Source organism: Pelobates fuscus, chromosome 10 (assembly GCF_036172605.1).
Source record: "Pelobates fuscus isolate aPelFus1 chromosome 10, aPelFus1.pri, whole genome shotgun sequence".
Classification (NCBI taxonomy): domain Eukaryota; kingdom Metazoa; phylum Chordata; class Amphibia; order Anura; family Pelobatidae; genus Pelobates; species Pelobates fuscus.
The window spans coordinates 24,591,454-24,617,747 of record NC_086326.1 but is presented as its reverse complement, the minus strand read 5'-3'; the positions used below and the strand labels follow the sequence as shown (position 1 = coordinate 24,617,747).

General features: G+C 41.9%; 1 protein-coding gene across 2 annotated transcripts in view; it reads left to right on the top strand.

The window, feature by feature from the left end:
- PDE6C (phosphodiesterase 6C) overlaps positions 1–26,294 on the top strand; it is an 87,005-nt gene that overhangs the window by 13,457 nt on the left and 47,254 nt on the right. For both annotated transcript variants that reach the window (XM_063434911.1, XM_063434912.1), the window contains exons 2-4: positions 22,607–22,759; positions 24,062–24,151; positions 24,775–24,915. In XM_063434911.1, the coding sequence (XP_063290981.1) occupies positions 22,607–22,759; positions 24,062–24,151; positions 24,775–24,915 (384 nt within the window). The remainder of the gene's footprint in view (positions 1–22,606; positions 22,760–24,061; positions 24,152–24,774; positions 24,916–26,294) is intronic.

Genomic DNA, 26,294 nt, shown 5'->3' with positions numbered 1-26,294 from the left:
ATAAGGGGTATAACTATAATATTCTGGTAAAATCTTTACTTTCATTACTTTAGAACATCACACAATTTGCCTTTGTTCACACTAAACAGTGAGGTCCATTGGGGACATTTAAGAAACATTTGTCGATCCTTGGTAGTGATATCCGCTGAACAAAAGGAAACCGCATTCTAAATTATATAAGCCAAAAAGCACTGGAGACTCGATTGCCCTTGTGCACCATTTTGGATTTCTTATATCTTGCAACCTGACTTTGGCTTAATTTGGGTATTCGCTATCCTCGTATCCAACCCTGCCTCCATTGTAATTTCTGTTACCCTCAACCATCCGGTGTTTTTGTATGTTTTTTTTTGTGCTTTTTTTTTTCAAGCATTCTTAATTATCCATGACAATGACTACTCTACGTTCCTGTAGCCGTGTCTGCCTTATTGTTTAGTTTTCTATACTTAGCTGTCCAGACATATGTTTGTATGATGGTTCGAACCATGATTCAATATAGGAAAGGACCACAACAATCTATGAGTCCATCTTTTCCGACTACTTCCTTCCACATTTGCAATATTTTTTTTTTTTGCTCAAACCTTACTGCTGTTAGATGATGTCATGACTTTTCAAGAGGTTTCTGTGAGTTGTAGTTCAGTTAGCATTCAACAAGAGAGCGCGACAATTGGACTACGACTCCCAGAAACACTTGCTTTGCCTAAATTCCAGTGGGCAAAAAAATAACAGTGCTATAGAAAGTGTAGCAAGCCCCTGTTAGTTCTGTTTGGTGAGCACTTATTGCAAATTCTGAGTAGATTGGAATTTTTCACAATTTCCAGAGATGCAAAAACTACAAATTGGTATCTTATTATTATCTTATTATATTATCTTTAATTAATTGTTTGGCATGTCTTTATTATTGGACTGTCTGTGCAATGGATCAAATCCAGCCTGCAATGTCCCTTTAACCCCTTAAGGACACATGCCATGTGTGACATGTCACGATTCCCTTTTATTCCAGAAGTTTGGTCCTTAAGGGGTTAAGTAAGAGAAACAGTAAAATAACCAGTTTACATGGAGCACATCACATAAAAGTGCTCACCATGAAGATACAAAAATTGTCCCTTTAAGTCCCCACCTCCATAATGCAATGAATCTCAGTTCCATGATGTGTCTTCTCTCCCGCTAAACACCAGCAGAGATAATATAACATGAAAAACTAGCATGAAAAAATGAAATAATGTGAAGACTCTAATATGCACAGTATCCATTTCTAACGAGTATGTGCTATATCGATATCGGGGATTCCTGCAGTAACAATCTTAAAAGTAAATTGCTTGGTCGATGCAGCTCTGAGTACCTGAGCTACAGAAGAGTTAATGCGTGGGAACATATTGAAGGAGGCCATCACTGCTCCAGGGATCACCTAACTACTCTAGCAAATACTTGGATGGAAATCCGAAACCCAACAGACATACCACGACAAGACTGGGCATAACCGAACTAATAATAACTGCAGGAACTGCATAAAAAGACAGGATCAGAGTTGAAATAGAATGCAGGTCTCGACAACTCTACTAAAACAGAACTTCACATATTAAGAACATAGATTGGAACTTAGACAAGAAATCTAGAATGTGGCACATCTTCTGGGCCTCACCTTAACAGCCATCAACATGTTGGGAGTTGGACTTTGGCAACCACTGGGTCTTTGCTATTTGATAGCAAGATTGTGGGAAGAACTGGAACAAAGCAGATTATAAAAATGCAGCCGAATACTGGGGACCCAAGGCAATGCAAGCAGAGCTTTGCATCATATAATTACCTGGCACCGATTCTGGCAATGGGATTGATTTTTTTTTTTTTTGCCCACAGCCAATGCTAAATTGGATTCTGTTGCGGCTTGGTAATTATATCCTAATAGGATCACAGACCTCACAGACTCCACGGAGCATGGCGATAAATGTAACCAGTACCTAACCAAGCAATTAAAATTGTAAATCTTGAAGGGGGCGTGGCTGACCGCCGAGCAAGATGGCCGCTCAGTGAATTGCTCTGGCACATGGGCTCCGACAAAAGTAAATTTAAACAAGACTGAAACCGCAAAAAAGACTCCAACTACAATGGCTTCCTCTAAAACAAAGAAACCTGGCACCAAGGCTGACAAAAACAGCTTTTTTGGGCAGAAACCCGCCCCGGCAAGCGAGACCGCACGGGTGGCTACTCAAGATGGCGCGGATGATTTGGACACCATGCTGCAGCACCCGACGCCAGAACCCACACTGCCGGCAGAATACCTCACGCGAGACCACTTTGAAAGAGCTATGGAGGTAATGGCAGCGAAACTCATAAACACCTGGCAGACGACAGCGGAACAGATTAAAAGCGAGGTGAGAGACCTCACCACAAGAACCGCCACAGTGGAACGACAATACGAGGAGTTATCCTCCACGCAGGCAGACATGTCGGGTCAACTACAGGCTCTCCAACGCCAAATAGAGCACATAGATACCCGAGTGGCAGACCAAGAAGACAGAGCGCGACGAAACAATTTAAGGCTTAGAGGCATCCCAGAGTCTGTCACTCCGGCTGACCTACACACCTATGTGCAAGGCCTCCTCCGTGCCTACGCTCCAGACATCCCGTCTGACATGCTCCTAACTGACAGGGTACACAGAGTCGCGAGGCCGCGACACCTACCTGAAGACACCCCGCGGGACGTCCTAGTACGAGCGCACTATTACCACATCAAGGACCTGATCCTCCGGACACATCGCAGCAAAAATGACCCGCATTCTGACTACCCATCGGTACGCATCATGGCGGACATCTCCGCAACCACCCTCCGACGCAGGCAAGAATTCCTCCAGTTCACAACAGCTCTCCGCTCCAACGGAATCAGATACAGGTGGGGCTTCCCCACGAAGATTATACTCACCAGAGACGGAGCAACCACTACTATCTCGTCACCGGAGGAAGGGAAGTCAGCACTCGTGAAATGGGGCCTAGATTCCACGCCACCACCAGGACCACACTCCTACTCACCCCGAGGAAAGCGCAATGGCAATATGAACTAACCACTTCACACCATGCCCGTACTAAATAACGAACTGATAGAGGCATCGCAATGCAAGTACTGAACACGCTGATTTTCATATTAAGTTTGTGAGTATAAAACTGTTCCGTCCAACCCTGTGCAACTGGCACTAGGCCACAAGTTACTTCCAAGTTGGCCCCCCTCCCTTACTGGCACAGGTGGCTGTGAGCCGGGCGCGCATATCCCCCATATATTTGCCGTGATAAGTGCCCAACGCTCAGCCTAATAAATCTATGGCGCCCTCACCCATTCAATACCACACCTCCGCCAGTATCACACCCGCCTGCAGCAATAGCATCTGATCCCGCTGCACACATAATGCCTCCGACCACGGCTAACATCCTATGACCAGGGGTTAACTGTCTACCTGCCGCGGCCAACTAGGCCGTTGAACCCTGGGTAAAGTACTATTTGGCATAGGATCAGGCGTTTGGCAAACCACACAAGTGCCCACATACCCCCTCAAGGGACCTTGGGAGGGGTAGCTCATATGGCGGGACACTAGCGAGCAGGATCGCCTGGCACTCAAGTTAGCCCACTATATTACGGGGCCCTATATTCGTCCATACCGGACTGCAATTTCTTAGATTTATGATGTATGTATATACTGTGTAATGCTTCGAACCACCAGAAGTTTGCTCCGAACTAACCAACAATGTATGTATGCTTTGTGTATTCTTGCATGCCTCCTACAATGCTCAAGTTAATAGTACGTCTCTTATAACAATTGTTTAATAACTGTTAAAAAAAAAAAAAAAAAAAGTTATCACCCTCATACCGAAGGTTTCTGTCCAAAACACCTCCTTATTATGGAGCCCAACCAGCCACCCAATTGGAAAACTACTTCCAAAACCCCACGGTACGACCAGAGTACCAGCACTACAGGTTTCCTGTACACCCCACTACACACCCCCGCCCAACCCCTCCCCACCGCACATACCCCACGCTGCTTAACAACACTGTTGAGTAATAGTCACCCCCTGGCTACGTGTCGACACGACCTCAGCAGAACACGCCAACTACACCAACATGCTGATATACTCACACAACACCAAAGGCCTCAACACCCCTCATAAGAGGCGAATCCTACTAGAAGACCTGAAGAAAGCCAAGGCAGACATAGTCTGTATCCAAGAAACCCATTTTGTCACCAACCGAACCCCAAACTTTGCACTTAGGGAATACCCAATACAATATCATGCCACGCACACATCAAAATCCAGAGGCGCTTCCATCTTACTACATAATTCTCTGACGGTTGAAACACTCCGAATCAAAAAAGATAGCCAGGGTAGATATGTGATCCTCCAATGCATCATAAACAATATCCCGATGACAATAGTGAGCCTCTATAGCCCGAATGACCAACAGCGTAACTTTTTACATAAAGTCCTAAATAAAATACCAAATGACATGACAAACCCTCTGATCATATGCGGAGACCTTAACCACACCATGGACTCACGCATTGACTCTACGATACCCACCGCCTCAGACAGGCACCTTAGACTAAACAACACGAATAAAGCACTCACAAAACTCCTACAAGAATATGGTCTGTATGACGCATGGAGAACAAGGCACCCACTAGCAAGAGAATATACATTCTACTCACATGTGCACAAAACTCACTCTAGAATAGATCACATACTCATATCAGGCACCTTACTCCCACAAATGGAAGAATGCAACATTGGAAGCATTGTATGGTCAGACCATGCCCCAGTGACCCTCTCTGTGCACAACCATTACCAACATAGAGGGAAACCACCATGGCGTCTCAATGACACCCTATTGTGTGATGATACATATGCGGCAAGCCTAACCGAACATCTAGAAAGCTATTTCCAGTTAAATGACAACCCAGAAGTAACACCCGTATCTGTATGGCAAGCTCACAAAGCTGTTATGAGAGGTCACCTGATAAGCCGAGCCTCCTATCTCCACCGTCAACGTAACAAAGCACATATAGACCTCCTCAGGCGACTGCGTGATGCCACAGCAAACCACCTCCTGAACCCATCAGACACCTCGGCAACAAATATTAAAGATATTACCAAACAGATCAATGTCAAATCGCTAGAAAAAACAGCCCACATCCTTACCAAACTGAAATTGACCATGTACACCCAAGGCAACAAGGCAGGGAAACACCTATCCCATATGCTCAGACAAAAACAAGCGAACTCCAAAATCCCTTTCCTCCTCACTAACACAGGTGATAAGCTTCACAACCCTCAAGACATCAATGATAACATGGCGGACTACTATCATTCCCTCTACAACCTCAACACAGATCCGACACTGCACCAACCGGGAAAGCCAGAAATAGAAAACTTCCTAACCTCAGTAACTCTGCCCACGCTCACAAATGAACAGAAAAACATCCTCAACCAACCTACGACAACGAAGGAAATACTAGACACCATTCATTCCCTCCCACTTGGGAAATCACCAGGCCCGGATGGCCTATCTAACGCCTATTATAAGCGCTTTGCCCCCACTCTAGCTCCGTACCTACAAAATGTTTTTCACCATGCGCTACAAACAGGAACATTACCCAAAGAGATGCTCATGGCGCATGTAGCCACCCTCCCCAAACCGGGAAAGCCACCCAACAAATGCCAAAACCTGAGGCCTATATCTTTGCTGAACACTGATGTTAAGATTCTGGCCAAAATTTTTTCGAATAGGCTCACACGTATAATCCCAACGATCATAGGGGATGACCAAGTGGGGTTCGTAGGGGGCAGACAAGGCTCAGATGGCACAAGGAAAACCCTAAACATACTATATGAGATACAACACCAATCAACCCCCTGCGTCCTGCTATCATTAGACGCGGAAAAGGCCTTTGATAGGCTACACTGGCCCTTTTTACTCTCAGTCCTACGAAAATTTGACTTCCCGACCCAGTTTATATCGTTAGTCACTGCCCTATACTCTTCCCCAACGGCCAGAGTGGTGAATGGGGGATTTATATCTAAACCGTTTGATATCTCCAATGGCTCAAGGCAAGGCTGCCCACTCTCCCCGCTGCTTTACATTCTTGCATTGGAACCCCTAGCCCAATTAATCAGGGAGCACCCTGACATCCATGGGATTAAGATACGTGACACAGAATACAAATTGTCCCTTTTCGCGGATGATATCCTCCTAACCCTTGAACAGCCGCATATATCATTGCCCAACTTCCACAAACTCCTCTCCCAATACAGTCTATGCTCTTATTACAAACTAAATATTGCAAAGACCCTAGCACTAGGAATAAACATCCCAACCCCAGCCTTACGACACCTACAATCAAATTTCAATTATGACTGGAGGCAAGACTATATAAAATTCCTAGGGGTCAACCTCACACCCACCGCAAATACATTACATAAAGCAAACTATGTAAAGCTACACACCGAGATCAAAAACCTCTTGCAAAGCTGGAAAAGCAAATACATATCTTGGACAGGCCGAATAGCGGCGATAAAAATGATAGTAATGCCAAAAATTCAGTATTTATTCCGCACCCTCCCAATAAAACTGTCAAAGCAATATATCACGGACCTACAGACTACTCTGACCAACTACATATGGGACCATAAAAAACCGAGAGTGGCCAGAACGACCTTATATAGACCCACCTCGCAGGGAGGTATGGGCCTCCCAGATATTGAAGGTTACTATAAGGCCGCCCATGTTGCACCCCTTATCACACTCGCACACCGACAAGACCTACCGGCATGGGCTGAAATAGAGAAATCACACGCTCAAGGGATATCCATACCCCTCCTGGCATGGCTGCCAAAACAGAACAGGCCAAAAACTTCCGAACTACTGCCCACAACAGCGACAACCCTAGCCATATGGGACACATATCGAAAGAAGATGGGGGCAACAGCGACACTCTCCCCGGCACTTCCTTTGGAAGCGCTACGGCTCCTAATCCCAGACTTCAACCACAAACTCTGGCACAGACACGGAGTGGTAACTATGTCGCAAATAATGCAGAGAAATGACCTTACACCGCTACCATCCCTCCAAGCGGAATTCAAACTACCAAATACTGCGACCTTCTCCTATAGACAATTGAAATCCTGGACCCAAGCTCAGCCCGACCTCCCACACTCCGACAGGGTGAACGCACACTGGCTAACCCTACTACAAATATGCACGAAAACTAAACCAGCAACTAAACTTATCTCCACGATATACGCCTCAGAACACATACAACCTCAGACAAAACCGCCATCCTTCAAAATAGCATGGGAACAAGACTTTGGTTACCAGCTCAACGATGAACAATGGCAATATATCTACCGAGCTCACAAGAAAATGACCCTCTCTACAATTCACACAGAACTCGCACGTAAAATATTGTACAGATGGTACCTAGTGCCCACCAGACTCAAACACAGCTACCCGGATGCGTCAGACACATGCTGGAGGTGCACCGCCCACAGGGGCACCATGATACACATATGGTGGCAATGTCCGTCACTTGGCAGTTTCTGGACCCAAGTCGCAAACCTAATACAACACTGCACCGGAATACGCCTCGACGCCTCCCCAGAGATTTTTTTACTCCTCCTACTGCCACAAATGCCACACCTGCACCTTAGATACCTAACGTACCACATCATAATTGCTGCTCTTCTACTCATCAGTCGCCAATGGAAGAAAACAAGCATTCCGACGATAAACCAATGCATCACGGTGATAAACAATACCAAAACTTATGAAATTCTGGCACGGAAAAGAAAACAGGGAAACATCTACTGGCAAAAAGCATGGGAACTATGGGACAACACCCAACTTGAACCTCTTAACGTATAAGACCTACTCACTCCTGAACCAAGCACATAAGTTCCTTGACTGGAACCACGTTACCACATCCCAGGGCACCACGAAACACATATCCGACACATAGTCAAACACAGGCACGACACGTCACGCAGCTAGCTAAGCACACTCACACTCTGCTGTTAACCCCCACCCCCACCCACACCCTCCTTGCTTTTACCTCCACTCCTCTCCCCCCTCCCGTCCACACATAAGCGAACTTACAATGGCATACAATAATAAGTTAGGCATGGGATGACATCCTGCCCTCCACTAACCGAGACCCGCTAACATACACCAACTCTAACCAAACCTGATAGGCCTACTCATCTTGTGAAACTAGGCTGCCAGCTAATGATGATTTCACCTTACTTTGGACAGTTGTATATATAATGCTTATTACACTTAACATATGTCAATGGTCAATAATGTCTCAAGTATGCCTAACCCCCCCTTTTCCCTTTTCCTTTCTGTATCCCCCCCCCCCGTTAACAACAAAATAAAAATTGTCAAATTCAAAAAAAAAAAAAATTGTAAATCTTGAAACATGAGTTCAGATTAACAATGACCATAACTGGAGCTTATTACCAGGAAGGACAGACATGTCTATAAAGTGTGACACCTCCTTAAAGAGAAACCAACACTTCTCTTGAAATTACACGATTGAATAAAACATTGAAAATCATCTATAACTTGTGCTCAGCTTTTTATATGCAATGCTCCAATTTCTTTAAATTTAGATTATACATTAATATTGGCATTCAGGGCGATCCAGGCACAGTCAAAGTACAGGTTGTTTTGGAGGAGGTGAATTAGAACCATTTATTTCACTAAAATTAGAGTTAATGGCAATTTTAAGAATTTTAAAAAATATTTTTTTTTTTTCTGGACAAAATAGCCAAACTGTAAACCTATCACAGGTCAGATATCTTGGCCTTAAATTTGAAATTCATTGGAATTCACTTTTGCTTCCTGACAATTGTGACTATTTTATTACATTTTCTATTAACGCTGCTTTCTCTGCCCTCTCTCTAAGTTAACTAGCTGTGCGAAGGGCAGAGCTTATCGCCGTAACACACACCGAGCCAAGATAGAGTCATTTAACATGTAGCCTTTAACGTTATTTTTTTCAGACTCCTCAAGTAATTATTTCTTAAATACAGGGGACATGTTGTAAACAGAATATTGAGAATCCTGGCGATTCTCCCCAGAAATGTTGTCATTACTGCTGCTAGATGTATTATATCAATGGTATATCCATAGGCGTGCGCAGCCAATTGCATTAGGGTGTGCACCCTAAAGCACAAACACACGGCGCATGTATATATATATATATATATATATATATATATACACACACACACATACATATACTGATGTATGTGTGTGTGTGTGAGAGGGTGTTTGTAGTGTGCTATGTGGGTGAGGGTGCTGGTAGTGTGCTGTGTGTGAGGGTGCTGTTTGTGTGATATGTGTGTGTGAGGGTGCTGTTTGTGTCGTGTATTTGTGAGGGTGCTGTGAGTGTGCTGTTTGTGTGAGGGTGCTGTATGTGTTTGAGGGTGCTGTTAGTGTGCTGTGTGTTTGTAAGGGTGCTGTGTGTGTGTGTGTGTGTGTGTGCGTGTGTTTGTGAGGGTGCTCTTAGTGTGCTGTGTGTGTGTGTGTGTGAAGATGCTCTGTATGTGAGGGTGCTGTATGTGTGCTGTGTGTGTGGGTGCTGTATGTGTGTGGGTGCTGTTTGTGTGCTGTGTGTGTGAGGGTGCTGTTTGTGTGCTGTGTATGTGAGGGTGCCGTGTGCGCGCGCTGTTTGTGTTAGGGTGCTGTATGTGTGTAGGTGCTGTGTGTGTGTGTGTGTGCTGTATGTGTGTGTGGGTGCTGTATGTTTGGAGGGATTGTGAAGGTGGGGGCAGATTAGTAAATAACCCCCCTCCCTTCATACCTTATGTAGGGAGGGGGGATCCTTGCTGTCCAAGGGAGAGTGAACTCTAGCCTGCGGGGCTAGAGTTCACTCTCGCGAGATCTGAGCATTGCCGCGGCAAAGCTCAGATCTCGCGAGAGGAACCTGGCGGAGCTTCTGTCTAGAGCTCCCCGGGTCCTCTCCTTCCTCCCTCCATGCTGCTGTGGCTGGTGAGGTACATCGTTGATCTCCCCGCCGGCCCATGGAGGCTAAGAGCAGAGCCGGCACTCAGATAGCGCCAGCTCTGCATGAGCCGATAGGGGAGATCTGGAGATCTCCCCTGCCGGCAGGGGTCAAGTCCTGGGGAATAATATGTGGGATCTCTCCCAAGATTCCCACCCCCTCAAAAAAAAAATATACACTTGTGTGTGTGTGTGTATATATATATATATATATATATACATATATATATATATATATATACGCGTACACACACATACACTCACACACATATATTCACAGACACATACACACAATTACATACACTCACACATACATTCACAGACACACACACACACACACACACTTACAAACACACACACATACATTCACAGACACACACTTACAGACACACACATATATTCACACACATACACACTTACAAACACATACACTCACAGACACACACACATACACTCACAGACATTGACACACACACACACTCACACACACACATTCACAGACACACACACACACATACACTCACACATACAGACAGACAGACAGACACACACACACACACACTCACACACACACACACACATACATTCACAGACACACATTCACAAATTATTTTTTTAATAAAAAAAAAAAAAAAAATTGTCCACCCAGCCTCCCTACCTGGAGTGCTGGCATGGACTTGTTCCTGGGGTCCAGTGGGGCGGGCGCCTCTCTCCATATCAGCCGCGGCGAGGGAGCTGTGAGCTGTGTGCTCTCTGCTCCCTCTCGCCGTGCGGGCTGTCTACAGTAGCTGGGAGCCGGAATATGACGTCATATTCCGGCTCCCAGCATCAGCAAACAGCGCGCGGCGAGAGGGAGCAGAGAGCACACAGCTCACAGCTCCCTCGCTGCGGCTGATATATAGAGAGAGGCTGATAAGGACAGGGGGGACACAGGGGGAGGAAGGGGGACATTTAGGTGCGCTCAGTGCCTGCAGGAACGGCGTTCCTGCGCAAATAACAGTGCAGGAACGCTGTTCCTGCAGGACAATCCATAGACGTGCCGCGGGGATTAGGGTGTGCCCAGGCACACCGGGCACACCCCGTGCGCACGCCTATGGGTATATCAATAGTAAAAAATGTAAAAATGTCCTTTTGATGATCTATATATTGCAACCATAGACGTGCAGAGCACATTTCATTAGTGTGTACACCCAGGAGTTCTTTCTTTATGTTATTTTTTAATTTTGTATAAGGTGGATATTTATTTAAGAAACATTACAAGCACCATAAACACTACAGGTCACTGTAGTGGTTATGGTGCCAGGACGGTCTTCCCAATGTAACTTGTCATATTGTTTTAGAACCGTTTTACAACTTATCTGGGTCCCACTGGCGCCTTCACCTGCAGCCTCTGATTCCAGTTGCTCCTTGCAGGCTGTGTTTTAGCTCTTTGAAGACATTCAGCGTCTTCTACAGAAAACCTGGTGAGGTGTGGGTGCCTGTGGGATCCATGGAAATTGTTAATTTATTCTAAAAGTTACACTCTGAGACTGCCAGAGTGCTCCTGGCACCATAACCTTACAGCAGGCTGCAGAGGTAATCGTGGTTCCAAGGTGTAATGGTTAGCACTCTGGATTCTGAATCCAGCAATCCAAGTTTAAATCTCTGTGGGACCTATGTGCTTCATTTAAAAATTTTACATCAAAAGAAAGCAACATTAAAATAAAAAAAGTATTTTTTAACATCAGACTCAAGCATATATAATCTACCAATGCTAAATTGGAGTCAGCCCTCTCGGCATAAGATTCCAAACACATCTTTATTCAATAGACATCTCATTTCTTACTAAGAGAGTAGTGGATGCATGGAATAGCCTTCCAGCTGAAGTGTAGAGGTTAACACAGTGAGGGAGTTTAAGCATGCGTGGGATAGACATAAGGCAATCCTAACTTCAAGGCCAGGGACTAATGAAAGTATTTAGAAAATTGGGCAGAGTAGATGGGCCGAATGGTTCTTATCTGCCGTCACATTCTATGTTTCTATGCAAACCAAAACAGTGTGGTGTATGCGACTATGCCCAAAGACTCTGTGTGTGGGGAATCGTTGTTGTGTAGGTTGTGAATAACAGTAATGATTGTAGTTGTGGTATCTGTGTGTGTTGTATATGCTTTGACTGTGTATGTGGTTGTTGTTGGTATGATATATGTGGCAGTCCTTGTGTGATGTGTATAGCTGTGAGTGATTTGTTTACCTGTGCATGATACATAGGTAGCTGTGAGTGATGTGTGTCGGTAGCTGTAACTGATATCTCTGGCAGTTTATGGGTGAAGCTATGAGTGATTTGGGTGGGAATGTGTAGGTAACTGTGAGTGATATGTGTTGCTGTGTGGTTCGTAGCTAAGTGTGTTGTGAGTTTGTGAGCGTACTTTACAATTTAAAAAAACATATATAAATATCTGTTTTGCCCATTTTTACATTTGGCCTGGGGGAAAGGTGGGTGGGGGGGGGGCGTTGTTCATGGTCCTATAAACTGGTGACTCAGTATGGCTGGCAGTCCATTGGATGGAGCTTGTGATCTGCACCTCTGGTGGATGCAGATCACTAAAAAAGCTTCTATTGGTCCAGGATCATGACAAAGCACACACAGTGACCAGGATCATGACAAAGCACACACAGTGACCAGGATCATGACAAAGCACACACAGTGACCAGGATCATGACAAAGCACACACAGTGACCAGGATCATGACAAAGCACGCACAGTGACCAGGATCATGACAAAGCACACACAGTGACCAGGATCATGACAAAGCACACACAGTGACCAGGATCATGACAAAGCACACACAGTGACCAGGATCATGACAAAGCACACACTCATTTTGCAAATGACAATCTGAAATAGTAAATCTGTCACTAGAGCCAATTTAGAGAATTTTTCCAAATCCGCTATTTTTGCTTAAAGTATACAATTCAGATTTTTACTTTCAGCAATTACATAGATTAATATAATTTTCTTAATTTAACTTTTTTTTTTTAGGAACGCACACATAATATCTCATGCTCACACATTGACACTCATTGACATGCAGTTTTACTGACCAATGCACACACAATCTCAGATACACATGCCAGAACATACGGGCAGAGACACACATGAACACATAATCACTGATACACACACTTATCTATACGTATTAGCACACACATTGACACACATACATCCTTAAAAATACAATGACAGACAAAAATACAGAGTGACACATACACACACACACACACACACACACACACACACAGTAACCCACATGCACACTCACTAACACACACATATAGTCACCCATACACACTCACTGACCACACAGTTATCCCATATACACTCGCTGACACAAACCGTGATCAATGCAAACATACTGACACACAGTGACCCATACACACATATTGACACACACAGTAAATCATGCAAACACACTGACACGCACACAGTGACCCGTACAGATATAGTGACGCAGTGCCAAATACAAACAAACTAACACACACCACACTCTCCTTAAGCTGTCCCTTATCAGATGCTGTCTGAAAGCTTCACTGTGTCAAGATACCTCTGCTGTTGGCTGTCCTCCATTCCCCCAGCATGTCCTCCATTTCCCAGTGTGTTGGCCACCGGGATCTGCAGTCAATATGTATCCCAGCGGTCCTTTAGCTGTCTAAATATTGCGAGGAGCAGCTTGCTGATATTGCTCGCCACCACTCTTTCAGGGTGGGGAAGGTAATAATTAAACAATAATAAATTGCTGGTAGCAACAGAAAGAGAGAACAGGCATTGGTCAAGGAGATCTTATGATCAGTGGCATAGCTAGAGCTTTTGCTGCCTGTGGTGGTCCCTGAGTTCGCCGCACCTCTCAAAAATAATCCTGCAGCCTTGCCTGCACCCAACCTCATCACTAAGGCCTTTCTGCGGTAGGAGCGATGACGTAGGACGTGCACGGAGGAGCACGTCCGCCTCGTGGAGATGCTGACGCGCTAGGGGAGTGAAGCAGCGTGAAGCCCCTGATGTCTCGAGCAGCCGCGCTTGAATCTGCCTAAGCTAAACCCGGCAAACCCGCAGGCCGCAAGCCGAACCCGCAAGTGGAAAAATTGCCGCTTGCCTGCAGCCCAGCCGAGCCTTACTTGCAGCCACAGCCGTACCCCAGCTTGACTCCAGCTTGATTTGCCATACAGACACCGCCGACATTCCCGATGAGGTGAAAGCTGAGCCCCCATCTGGGTACTGCCGACACTGTCGATACTGCCGACACTCCCGACGCTATGGGGGTTTGAGGCAGCGGAGAGCCTGACCTCAGTCTGAACGAGTCTGACCGGAGGCGCCCAGACGAGGGCAACTGGAGATAAGACTCCCCTAATTGTAACTACAACGCGACTGACAAGTGAGTTTTGGGAGTCAGGGGTGCGAATTAGAAGGCATAGAGGTATTACTGTAACTGCTGAAAAACGGAGGGTCTGGTATTAAAATCGGAGCAAAAAAAAAAAAGGGGCAGTGAGCAGTATAAAAGGCTATAAAAAAGAGGTGCTTCTAGAGATTTTAAGGCTATAAGTCTCAAGATAAAAAGGAAAAAGGACTTATAACTCAGGGCATACGAGCAATATCTTGAAGAAACTGAAACTATAAAATATAATACTAATACATAATAAACTGCATAAGACCGCCTAAGATATCGGGCTAAGAATAAGAAGCACTCTTTTTGTGCACTTTTTTTGGGCACTCCTGTTGGAGACAGAAAGAAATATTTGGGAGGAGCAGAATAAGAGAGGTGAATTAGCTGTTGCTGCTGTTGCGGTTGCTGCGGTTGCATTACTCAATACAAGGGGCAGTGAGCTGAGAGAAAGCAAAGGAGAAGTAAGGGAGAAGGAAAAAAAAGCGGAAAGAGAAAAGGAGAAAGAAGAAAGAGACAGAAAAGAAGAGATAAAGGGGACTTCCACAAAATAGTTAAAATAATAAACAAATAAAGAAGCGCCAAGAGACAAGAAATATAGAACATAAAGAAAGAAATAGAGAGGAGAGAGAAAAAGAAAAGAGGAAAAAAAGGAGAAAAGGGGGAATACTAAAGACTAAGTGAATCTGGATTAAGGAAGACATTAAGCTGTATAGCACTTCTCATCATAAGTAAGCACCTGGTTAAAGAGGGATTAAAAGAGGAGAAGAAAAGGGAGAAAGAAGGGAGAAAGAGAATTTTTTTTTTTTTTTTTTTCAGCCATGGCATCAAGGAAAGGTCAAGACAGTAAACAGCTTACTAAAAGAGAGAGAGAAAATAAACAAGAAGGCAAGACAGATAGGAGGCTCTCCTTTTCAGCGTCACAGCTAACTCAGAAACAGGAAATAGATCATCAGAATGCATCGGATTCTTCATCTCAATCTCCTAAAGAATCGGAGAATTTGTCACCAAAGAGCCTAACAAAAAATAAATTGTCTTCTAAAGAATATAGTGCGGAAGAACTACACAGCTATCTTGAGTCTTGCTTTGAACGACAACTAGACAAGATTAAGACTGGAAGACATGAGGGTCTTATGGAATTTAAAACAGAGTTAATACAGTTGGGAAAAAAATTTAAGCAATATGAAGAAAAATTGGAAGCTCTGGAATTTCAGAAAGTCTCTGCAGAAGATAATATGCGAAAAGCAAATCAAAAAATAGCTGATTTGGAACTCAAAATTGCAGATCTGGAAGATAGGTCTCGACGTAATAATTTAAGAATCCGTGGTATTCCAGAATCTGTTAATAACGATACATTGCAAGAGCATATAACGGAGCTCTTTGTGCAATTAGGCATACAAATGACAAATCCATTACATTTTTTGGAAAGATGCCACAGAATTATGAAACCAGATTTCGTGGCACAAGGTGAGCCTAGGGACGTAATGATCTGCTGCTCGACATACAAAATGAAAGAACAAGCGTTAAAAGCGGCTAGACTCATCAAATTGAATGATCCATATAAAAATATCAGGATTTTTCCGGACATCTCATATTATACCAGGGTGAAAAGAAAACCGTTTGCACTATACACAAAGATTCTACGGCAGAAGAATATTAGATACTCTTGGAGGTATCCCTGCAAATTATTAATCTCTCATGAAGCAAGGACATACGCTTTCTCAGATGTCACGGCAATTGCAAAGTGGATTAGACAGCAGAACTTTGATCAGACTAATCTAACAGAGGGAGACAAAGTATGAAATGGAGAAGAAAAACAACAGAATTTTAAAGGGTTTTTATTTTTTTTATTTTTTTCTCCCCCCTCTAACTCAGAAGACATAAAAAGAAAATAGAAGGACACTATTGGTATCTTAACCCTGAAAATATAAATCAGTTATCAGATATCCTTGAGGAGATAGACATTCACACTGGACACTTTATTTGATTATGTGTTAAAAACCTTTATTGGTAGTAGTAGGATAAATGGAAATTAGGAGGAACAAATGTAATACAGAGGTGAAGTTGGTGCATTATAAATTACAAATGGTAGTGGGGGGACAAACGTTGCACAGAAGGATCAAAGGAAATATAGAGGCACTATAATAAGTATATGTATGTAAAAGAGAGTTGATATAAATGAGGTCACTTAATATATACAGAGACATGAATACTTTAAAGAAATAAGAAATAAGAATACATTTGAATATTAAAGGGCACGGGTAGAAAGGGAATAGAAAGAGAATGATATTCACTAGAGATTGATTACTGTTTATGATTATAAATGGCACGGAATATAAAGGTGGAGGTATAATATTGAGGCTAATAATGCCCACAAGAAAAAGGTATAAATTGAGGCTAATAATGTTCACAAGAAAAAGATACTGATAGATAGATACGGATAGGGGTCACAGAACGGAATATGGATGAGAGTAAAGATATAGAGAAGGATAAATGATTATAAATTGAATATATATAAAGATTTGATTTTTTTTTTTTTTCTCTCGCCCTCTCGTGAGATGATGTTTGATAGTAGCGAGATAACTAGGACTGCTTTTTTGATTAACGTGATGTAATATGATTAGGAAGGAAAGGGAAAAGAAAGAAAAGAGAAGAAAGGGGAAAACTCCCCAAAGAGGGCGGTTCAGCATCAAAATACTGATCCGGATTAGGATCTACTTGGAGGCCCTGTGAAAAAAAAAAAAAAGGGGTTAATCACAGGACCATCCACACTTCCTTAAGGGATGTCTATTCGACATTTAGTGTCTTATGTATGTGTTTTATGTTGTTTGGTTTGTCATAAGTTGACGCAGGTGGCTAGGAAATACAAAACTCAATTACATAGGGTAAAAGATAAGGTAATAAAATATCGAAAGAGAAGGAAAAAAGTAGGATCAGAAATATATGATTAGTGTTGCTTCAATAAATGCACAGGGCTTGAACTCTCCTCAAAAAAGGAGATTATTATTTGAACGGGCAAAAAAAGAGAATGCGCAAGTGGTAGGAGTACAAGAGACCCACTGGCGGAGAGATGATAAGATAACATTCAGTTCTAAAGATTTCTCCACCTCATTCTGTTCGTCGTATAAAGATAAAAAAAAGAGGGGAGTTGCTATTTTTTTCTCTTCGGCATTAAATCTCTCCACAAAGTACGTGAAAACGGACAAAATGGGTAGATGGATTATTTTTATAGGGACAATAGAAAATCAACTATATACAATTGCGAATATCTATGCCCCAAATACTTCTCAGATATCGTTCCTTCACAAGTTTTTTTGTACAATTAGAAAAAATCAAGCAAGGTCGTACTATTGTCATGGGTGATTTTAACCTGACTATGGACCCTAACTTAGACAGAAGCTCTGAAAAGACCAAAAGTCCCTCTAGAAATATCATTAATTTGGCAAAAAAATTTCGTAATATTATTCAAAATGAAGGGCTTTATGATTGCTGGAGGATTTTTCATCCCTCAGAGAAAGATTTCACGTGCTTTAGTAAGACGCACTGTTCATACTCAAGAATAGATTTTATATTTGGAGATCGAAGCTTATTGGAACATGTGCAGTCTACAAATATAGCCACGGTCACGTGGTCGGATCATAATATGGTAAAAATTAAGCTAAAGAATAATATTTTAAAGCAAAGACCAGATTGGAAATTAAATAATAAGTTATTAATTACTAAAGTGAATAGGGAACAGATTGCCAATGAGATAGATATGTACTGGGAGGAGAATGACAATAACGAAGTGTCCTCGGACATAAAATGGTGCGCATTTAAAAGCGTTATCAGGGGCCATTTAATTAGTCTAGAAGCTAAAGATAAGAAAAATAGACAAGAATCCCTATCTAGTCTATATATTGAACTAAGTGAACGCTATAAGGAAAATATTGCTGCCCCGGGGAGAACCAGGTCAAATCAGATCAGGATCATAGAAAATAAAATCAATGACATTTTGATGGCTAGAATAAATAGAAACCTACAGACTATGAGAACGAACTACTATTATAGGGGTAACAGGGCGGATAAGATCCTTACTAATAAAGTGAAGAATCAACAAAAAAATAAACTAATTACAAAAATAAAACAGGGAAACGATACTATATTGGATCCTAAGAAAATTGGAATGGTATTTAAAGATTATTATTATAATCTATATAACTTACCGACGATATCATCCCAAGAGGATATAAATAATTACCTCCAGAGTATTCATATCCCTAGACTTAACGAGCTACAATTAGAGCAATTAAATGCAGAGATATCTCTGCAAGAAGTCCTGGATTCAATAGAGTCTATGAAAAAAAATAAGGCCCCAGGCCCAGATGGGTTTACGGATTCTTTTTTTAAAATGTATAGGGACAGACTGGCCCCGGGGATGGCGGAATGTTATAATTTAGCGATTAACACCGGCAAATTACCTAAGGAAATGCTGGAAGCAAATATTACTCCTATTCTAAAAAATAACAAAATCCAGAAGAAATAACGAATTATCGACCGATTGCCTTATTAAAGAATGATTATAAAATTTATGCCTCAATTATTGCCAATAGAATTAAGAATATAATTTCTTTCCTGATTGCGGAGGATCAGGTAGGCTTTATACCAGGCAGGATGTCCTCAAATCATATCAGGAGGATATTAAATATATTTACTAAAATCCATGAGAATAAAACTCCTTTTTTAGTGATGGCCTTAGATGGAGAAAAGGCATTTGACAGGGTCGGTTGGAATTTTATGAACTCAACACTAAAAGCGTTTGGATTTGCTGGCCAGATCCTATCAGCGATAATGGCCTGTTATTCTTCACCATCTAGTAGGATAGTAGGAGGGGGGATTAAGTCAGAGTGGTTTACGCTATCAAATGGCACACGCCAAGGCTGCCCTCTTTCTCCACTATTATACATCCTAACGGCGGAACCTCTAGCATATGAAATACGCAACAACACGGATATAACTGGGTTTAAAAAAGGGGATAAGGATTTTAAGATAAGTCAATATGCCGATGATACTTTGATAACGTTAACCAACCCCGGCAAGTCAGTTCCAGTTGCCATGCAGGTAATTGAAAGATATAGTTTCCTGTCAAATTATAAACTTAACGTTCAAAAGACACTGGCATTATCCTTCTATATGGAGGGAAGAGAATTGCAACAGCTAAAAGAACATTTTTCCTTCAAATGGGAAAAAAAGGGATTTGTATATCTTGGAATTAACATAGTGAAGGATCCAGAGAACACAATGAAGGCTAATATAATTCCCCTTATTAGAGAATGTACTCACTCTCTGAAACAATGGAACGCCTTGCAGTTATCATGGTGGGGAAGGGTTAATTTTATTAAGGCATATGTCTTCCCTAAGTTTATTTACTTATTGAGGATGATTCCTTTACAGATTCACCCCCAACGGCTTAGACTTGTGAATAAACTATTCAGGGATTATATTTGGTCTGACAAGAAACCTAGAATTGGCCAGGATCTTCTATATTTGAAGTATAAGGAAGGAGGGATCGGGTTTCCAAACATTTTTTTGTACCACCAAGCGTCACAGTTGATGCATACTTTGCCCTTAATTAGGCAGCATCCGTGCTCACAAGATTGGTTTAAAATAGAAGGGGCAGATATTACAGATCCATATAATAATATTAGATTAATGTGGCCGACAAGAAAGAACAGTAGAAATAAAAATATAAGTTGTAGGACGGATAATCTGATAACGAGATCGCTCTTAAAGTTCTGGCTACATCTCAAAAAACTTTTAGACCCGAGAAACAAAGTCTTACCTGCTCTTACTTTTAAAAATTTAGACATATGGATGGAAAACATGGATACGTCCGAATGGACTAGATTTGGAGTAAAAAAATTAGCGGACCTTTTAGTAGATGGGAAGATTATGCCCTTTGCTGAGATACGCAGAATATATGGTATTTCGTTCTCACAATCGTTTAATTATATTAGAATCAAAAGTTTTTTGCAAAGTGCCCTTGGAAGAAATATGTGTTCTCTCTCATTATCTAAATTAAATGCGTTGATAGATTCAGAGAAAAATACTAAATTACTAACGAGATGCGTTGAGATTATAAAAATGATAAAAAGACCGGTTTACCCTATAGCGAAAAGCAAATGGGAAAGAGATTTGGCAATAAAAGTCGATATAAAGGAATGGTATAAGGCTTTACAATCAGTTTACTCCACGATACACTGTCTAAATATCAGGGAAGCACATTTTAAAATACTTAATAGATGGTATATGACTCCTAATAAGATTCAGAAATTCACAAAAGAGGGGACATCTAAATGCTGGAGATGTGGAAATGAGGGAGCAAATGAACTACATATATGGTGGGACTGTGCACCAATTAAGGAAGCCTGGGTTCAATTAATGGATCACATAAATATATTTTTGGACTTGAACCATTCTTGGACCCCAGAAAATTTGCTCTTACATTTGAATCTACCGCAATTAACTAAAGATAAGAGAGATCTTCTGATTCAGGCCTTGATGGCCTTTAAAATGGCCATCGCCAAAAATTGGAAGGGGACAATAGTAGATCCATGGCCACAAATCAAAGCATCTATTATTGTTCAATGTAAAATGGAAAGGGGAATAGCCTCGAATTTAAGTATTAATATTAGACAATATGAGATCTGGGATGATTGGCTAAAGGTCCTCGAGAATTAAATGCTGAAATATAAACACTGTGCTGTAATTAATCGGTAACTTCTGATTGGTAATTTCTGAAGGAGTGGAAATGTAATCTAATCTTATGTAATTTAGGGTTGAGTTGAATGAATAGGGTAGGGTGGTCAACTTTGTTATATGTTTTTGAGTCTCTATGTATGTTTTTATTTATTGTACCTGTTTGTATGATATGTATGACATGTACGCAATGTATGATATGCTTATATGTGATGTTTATATAAAAGAAAAACTAATAATAAACAAATTTATAAAAAAACAAAAAAAAAAAACAATAATAAATTGCTGGTAGCAACAGAAAGAGAGAACAGGCATTGGTCAAGGAGATCTTATGATCAGTGGCATAGCTAGAGCTTTTGCTGCCTGTGGTGGTCCCTGAGTTCGCCGCACCTCTCAAAAATAATCCTGCAGCCTTGCCTGCACCCAACCTCATCACTAAGGCCTTTCTGCGGCAGCTGTGCTATGAGGAATACAGGGAGCAGGAATATGACACTGCCTGCGGCATGCTCCAGGGCCAGTGGGCTGGACGGAGGCGCAGGTGGAGCTCTGCCATGCTACATAAATTGACCTGCAGAAAAGGGGTGCTATGGTATGCACTCCCCTCCTGCCAGTCACTTGGACATTGTGCCTGTGCCGTCTTATGGTAGTATTGGCCCTGTGGACAGCCCCCCTACCCCAGCTATGCCACTGCTTATGATCTCCTGCGCATTATGGTGTGCCTGGGCCTGGCCAAGGACATCAGCGCTGGATTCATGTGAAAAAAGGGGTGCACTACAGTGCAGTGGTCGAGCAAATGAGGGGGGCACTATAAGAGGCTATAGATCTAGGAGTTATAGATCAATATATTCCTAGCCTATAGTTTCCCTTGAAGAAAATCTATTTTCTAATTTTGCTCTTTCAAGAGTTTAGTAAATAACTCCCTATTAATTTGGGAGTTCTTTTTCTCTTGCTATGCAAACAATTTTATGAAAATCTGAATTACAAAAAAATATAAATGATTTGATCCAAAATAATTTAGCAATTTGCTCCGAATTTGTGAATTTAATTTCAGGTTTTGGGAATTTGGGAATTTGGACTCTTCCAAATTCGGTTGATCTTTGATTTGAAGCTAAACTAATTGCACCAGTCTAGTAGCTACATGTGTCAAACAATATGGCCTTGATTTTAACATTTTTAGATAAGCCTTTCAATGTATTTAATATTTATATTTTATTATACCAGTTTAGAGTCTTCATCTGACTATTATATTAAATTAGACGGGGAAAAATGGTTTAAAAGAAACCAAACTGAAGAGATTAACAGCTTCATGTGCAGAAATACTTGTTATCTTCACTCTAGTAAAAGTCCAGAAATATTTGTCATTTATGATATATAATAATATATTTAAAAAAATAATTAATTTGCATTGCAGAACACTCATTTTTCGGATTTTGCGGACAAGCAGACTGGGTATTCTACCAAGAATTTAATGGCCACCCCCATTATGCACGGCAAGGAAGTTCTAGCTGTTATAATGGTTTTGAATAAACAGAACGAACCTACGTTTTCGAAACAGGATGAAGAGGTAAATTTGAGAGCATTTATCAAGCTGGTGGTGTACACTTCTGGTTTCACCTAAGAGGTAACGAATCAATAGTTTGTTGGTAGTCTGTCATCTGTTTTGCATCTGTTAAAGGAACACTAAAGTCACACAGACCACTTAATCTCAATGCCCTGTCCTTGTTACCCCTGTAAAACATTCCAGTTTTTTTTTTACATTGCTGGCTTAAGTCCACTTGTAGTGGTTGTCTGTATGATAGTAACTAGAGGCGCTTCCACTGCACTGACCAAGTAGAATTTGGTTTTCCAAAAGGCTGAATTACATGAAACTCCAGGAAAAGTCCTGTAAAGAAACTTAATGCCGCAACCCCAATCCCAGGGGGGGAAACAAATCCTTTCTGGACTAATTCCAAATGAAAGTTTCACCACCGTGCTCCAATAGGTTCGCATTCACTGGCGAGATAGTTCATGAGTAGTGCATCTTTATTAGTTCAAAAATGTAAACATGATATGTAAATAGCAGGCAGACCTCATAAACAACAGGGCATAAAATAACAATATAATAAGAAAGAGCGTAAAAATAATAATAAAAAAAAATACCCCAATGCAAAAGATAGAAAGTCAGCCCTGTGCCTGCTAGAAGGTCGAGCGAGTAGAAGGGGGGAAAGTTGAAAACATGGGTTAAATACCTAAGAGGGCTCTGACCAGGCTTCACGTCTACCCTGATGCTTTATCAACACGTTCTTAAAGGTGGGGTGGTAGGCAGTGCCAAGGGATCCACAGAGCTGGAAAAAGATAAGTTAAACCTTTATTTTATTATTTTATGACAAACAGGGAGGGGATGACACTTTTATAGCGTAGAGATTATATTGTGTTAGGACCTCAATTTCTAACGCTATAGTGTTCCTTTAACATAAATTATCTATCTATCTAATTTTTGTGCTACATAATGAATACATGGACAGAAATGGATATTGCTAATATTTTCACTAAACCACAAGTTCCCATCAATAAGATATAGTGACAAACAATAAACCATAGAAGAAAGTGGACAAAAGTCTATTAACATTTGGCTGAATCTAAAATCTATACAGACATTGCGTATTTCTTGAATTTTACCTCTGAACTTAGTGGTGTGCAAGTCAATGCTTTCCAAATAATAAATATAGCTGCGATTTGTGGCAGTATGCGCAAGCAACGTTATTAAATAAGGACCATGAGTAAATAGACCTCCGTGTGTATTATTATCTTAGCAAAGCAGTCAAAAGAAACATTAACGTTTTCACTTTAAATTTTAATGTATTTTTCTTTTTTGTAACCTTTGCAGGTTTTCGTCAAATACCTGAATTTTATTTCCCTCGTCCTTAAAAACAATCACGTAACATATCTTTACAATGTGGAATTAAGAAAGAGCCAGGTAAAGCAACTCCTGTAATTACTTTTCCAAAGCACTGACAGACTGGGGGATTTAGGAAGAGAAGGGCTAAAGAGAGTTAAGGACTATATTTAAATTGCTGTGTGTTAGAAGGAATGTAGAACATTCTAATTTTCGACATTCTACCAGTAGTTTTTAGTCTTTGGTTTGCCAACTGTTTTGCCAAGGTGGGTACAGATCTACCACCACCCAACCCCTGAGATGGCATGTCAACCTGATTTGAAACTACGAGTACCTCTGATGCAGTATCTGTCTGCTTGATGCTATGCCAACAGGAAACTGAAATTCCGACCAAGATAATTCTATGCCGGCCCACTTGATAATATGCCATCCTGACTTGGAGAAAAAAAAAACATTGATGCTTTGCCATCCTAATTGTGGCACTTTAAGCTTATGATGCTATGCCAACCTGCAGGCTGACGAGGCATCATGGAGTGTGCACTTGCACAACAGTTTGGTACACTTTAGAACCAGCTGGCCAATCAAGCCGAGTTTGTTTAGTTATTGTTATTGTTTTTGTTTTTTTCTTGACATGTTTAGTTCACAAATGTGCATGGATCGACATATCTCTAGTGTAGTATGTGATATTTTCTTCCTTTCTGCAGATTCTTCTTTGGACAGCCAACAAAGTCTTTGAAGAGTTAACAGACATAGAGAGACAGTTTCACAAAGCACTGTACACAGTCAGGGTGTATCTGAATTGTGAGCGATATTCTGTTGCTTTGTTGGACATGACAAAAGAAAAGGTGAATGCTTCTTTTATTTATTTTAATTGTGAAAATCGAACACACTATATTGAGGGAATTAACAGATTCTCCGGATGGAGACGTTGAATTTTATTAAAGGATCACTATAGTGCCAGGAAAACAAACTTGTTTTCCTGGCACTATATGGTCATTAGGTCCCCCCCAACCCTCAGGACCCCACTCCCGCTGGGCTAAAGGTGTAAAACCCCTTCAGCCACTTAACTTTCTCCAGCGCTGGTGACCGCTCCTCCCCCTGCCGACTTCAGCTCTGAATGTGCATGTACGGCAAGAGCGTGGGCATTCAAACCACCCATAGGAAAGCATTACTAAATGTTTTCCTATGGACGTCCAGCGTCTTCTTACTGTGATTTTCACAGTGTAGATCGCGGAAGCGGCCTCTAGCAGTTGTCAGTGAGACAGCCACTAGAGGCTGGATTAACCCTCAGTGAAACATAGCAGTGTCTCTGAAACTGCTATGCTTTCAGCTTCAGGGTTAAAACTAGAGGGACCTGACACCCAGACCACTTCATTGAGCTGATGTGATCTGGGTGTCTGTAGTGGTCCTTTAAGTGTGTGTGCATCTGCATGCACTGGTGTACATACCGCGGTACATACCATGTGTTGCGGCCCCGGCCTGCGCAGAGTAAGCATGCGGGGGGGGGGCCCATAGGGTCATTAGGTCCGCCCACCCTCAGGGTCCCTGTCCCGCTGGGATGAATGGGTTAAAATCCCTTCAGCCACTTACCTTTCTCAAGCGCCGGGCTCCCTCGGCGCTGGGGGACTCTCCAACCCCTTCCGACGTCAGATCCGAATATACATGCGCACGCATTCAAACAGCCCATATGAAACCATTACTCAATGCTTTCATATGGACGTCCATCGTCTCCTCACTGAGATTTTCACATTGAGATTTGCGGAAGCGCCTCTAGCGGCTGTTACTCAGACAGCCACTAGAGGCTGGATTAGCCCTCAGTAAAACCTAGCAGTTTATCTGAAACTGCTATGTTTTCAGCTGCAGGGTTAAAACTAGAGGGATCTGGCACCCAGACCACTTCATTGAACTGAAGTGGTCTGAGTGTCTGTAGTGGTCCTTTAACTATAAACTCTTTTAGAGAACTAAAGTGAGCAAGTCTTCAAATAAAGGTTGTCAACATTTCTTTCAATAAAAGTTTGAAGTTATTCTGGTTTATTTAATGACTGGCCTGATCACAGCCTGCCTACGCTTGGATATAAGAGATTTTACTTTTTTAAAGGGCAAAACAGACACCCAGATATATTGGGCATTCATTTAATTTATTCTATAGTTAAACCTTGCAGTGTATTTGGAGTTCTCCTACTGGCAGTTAGAAGCCATATAGATTGTGGTGAGACCAAACACA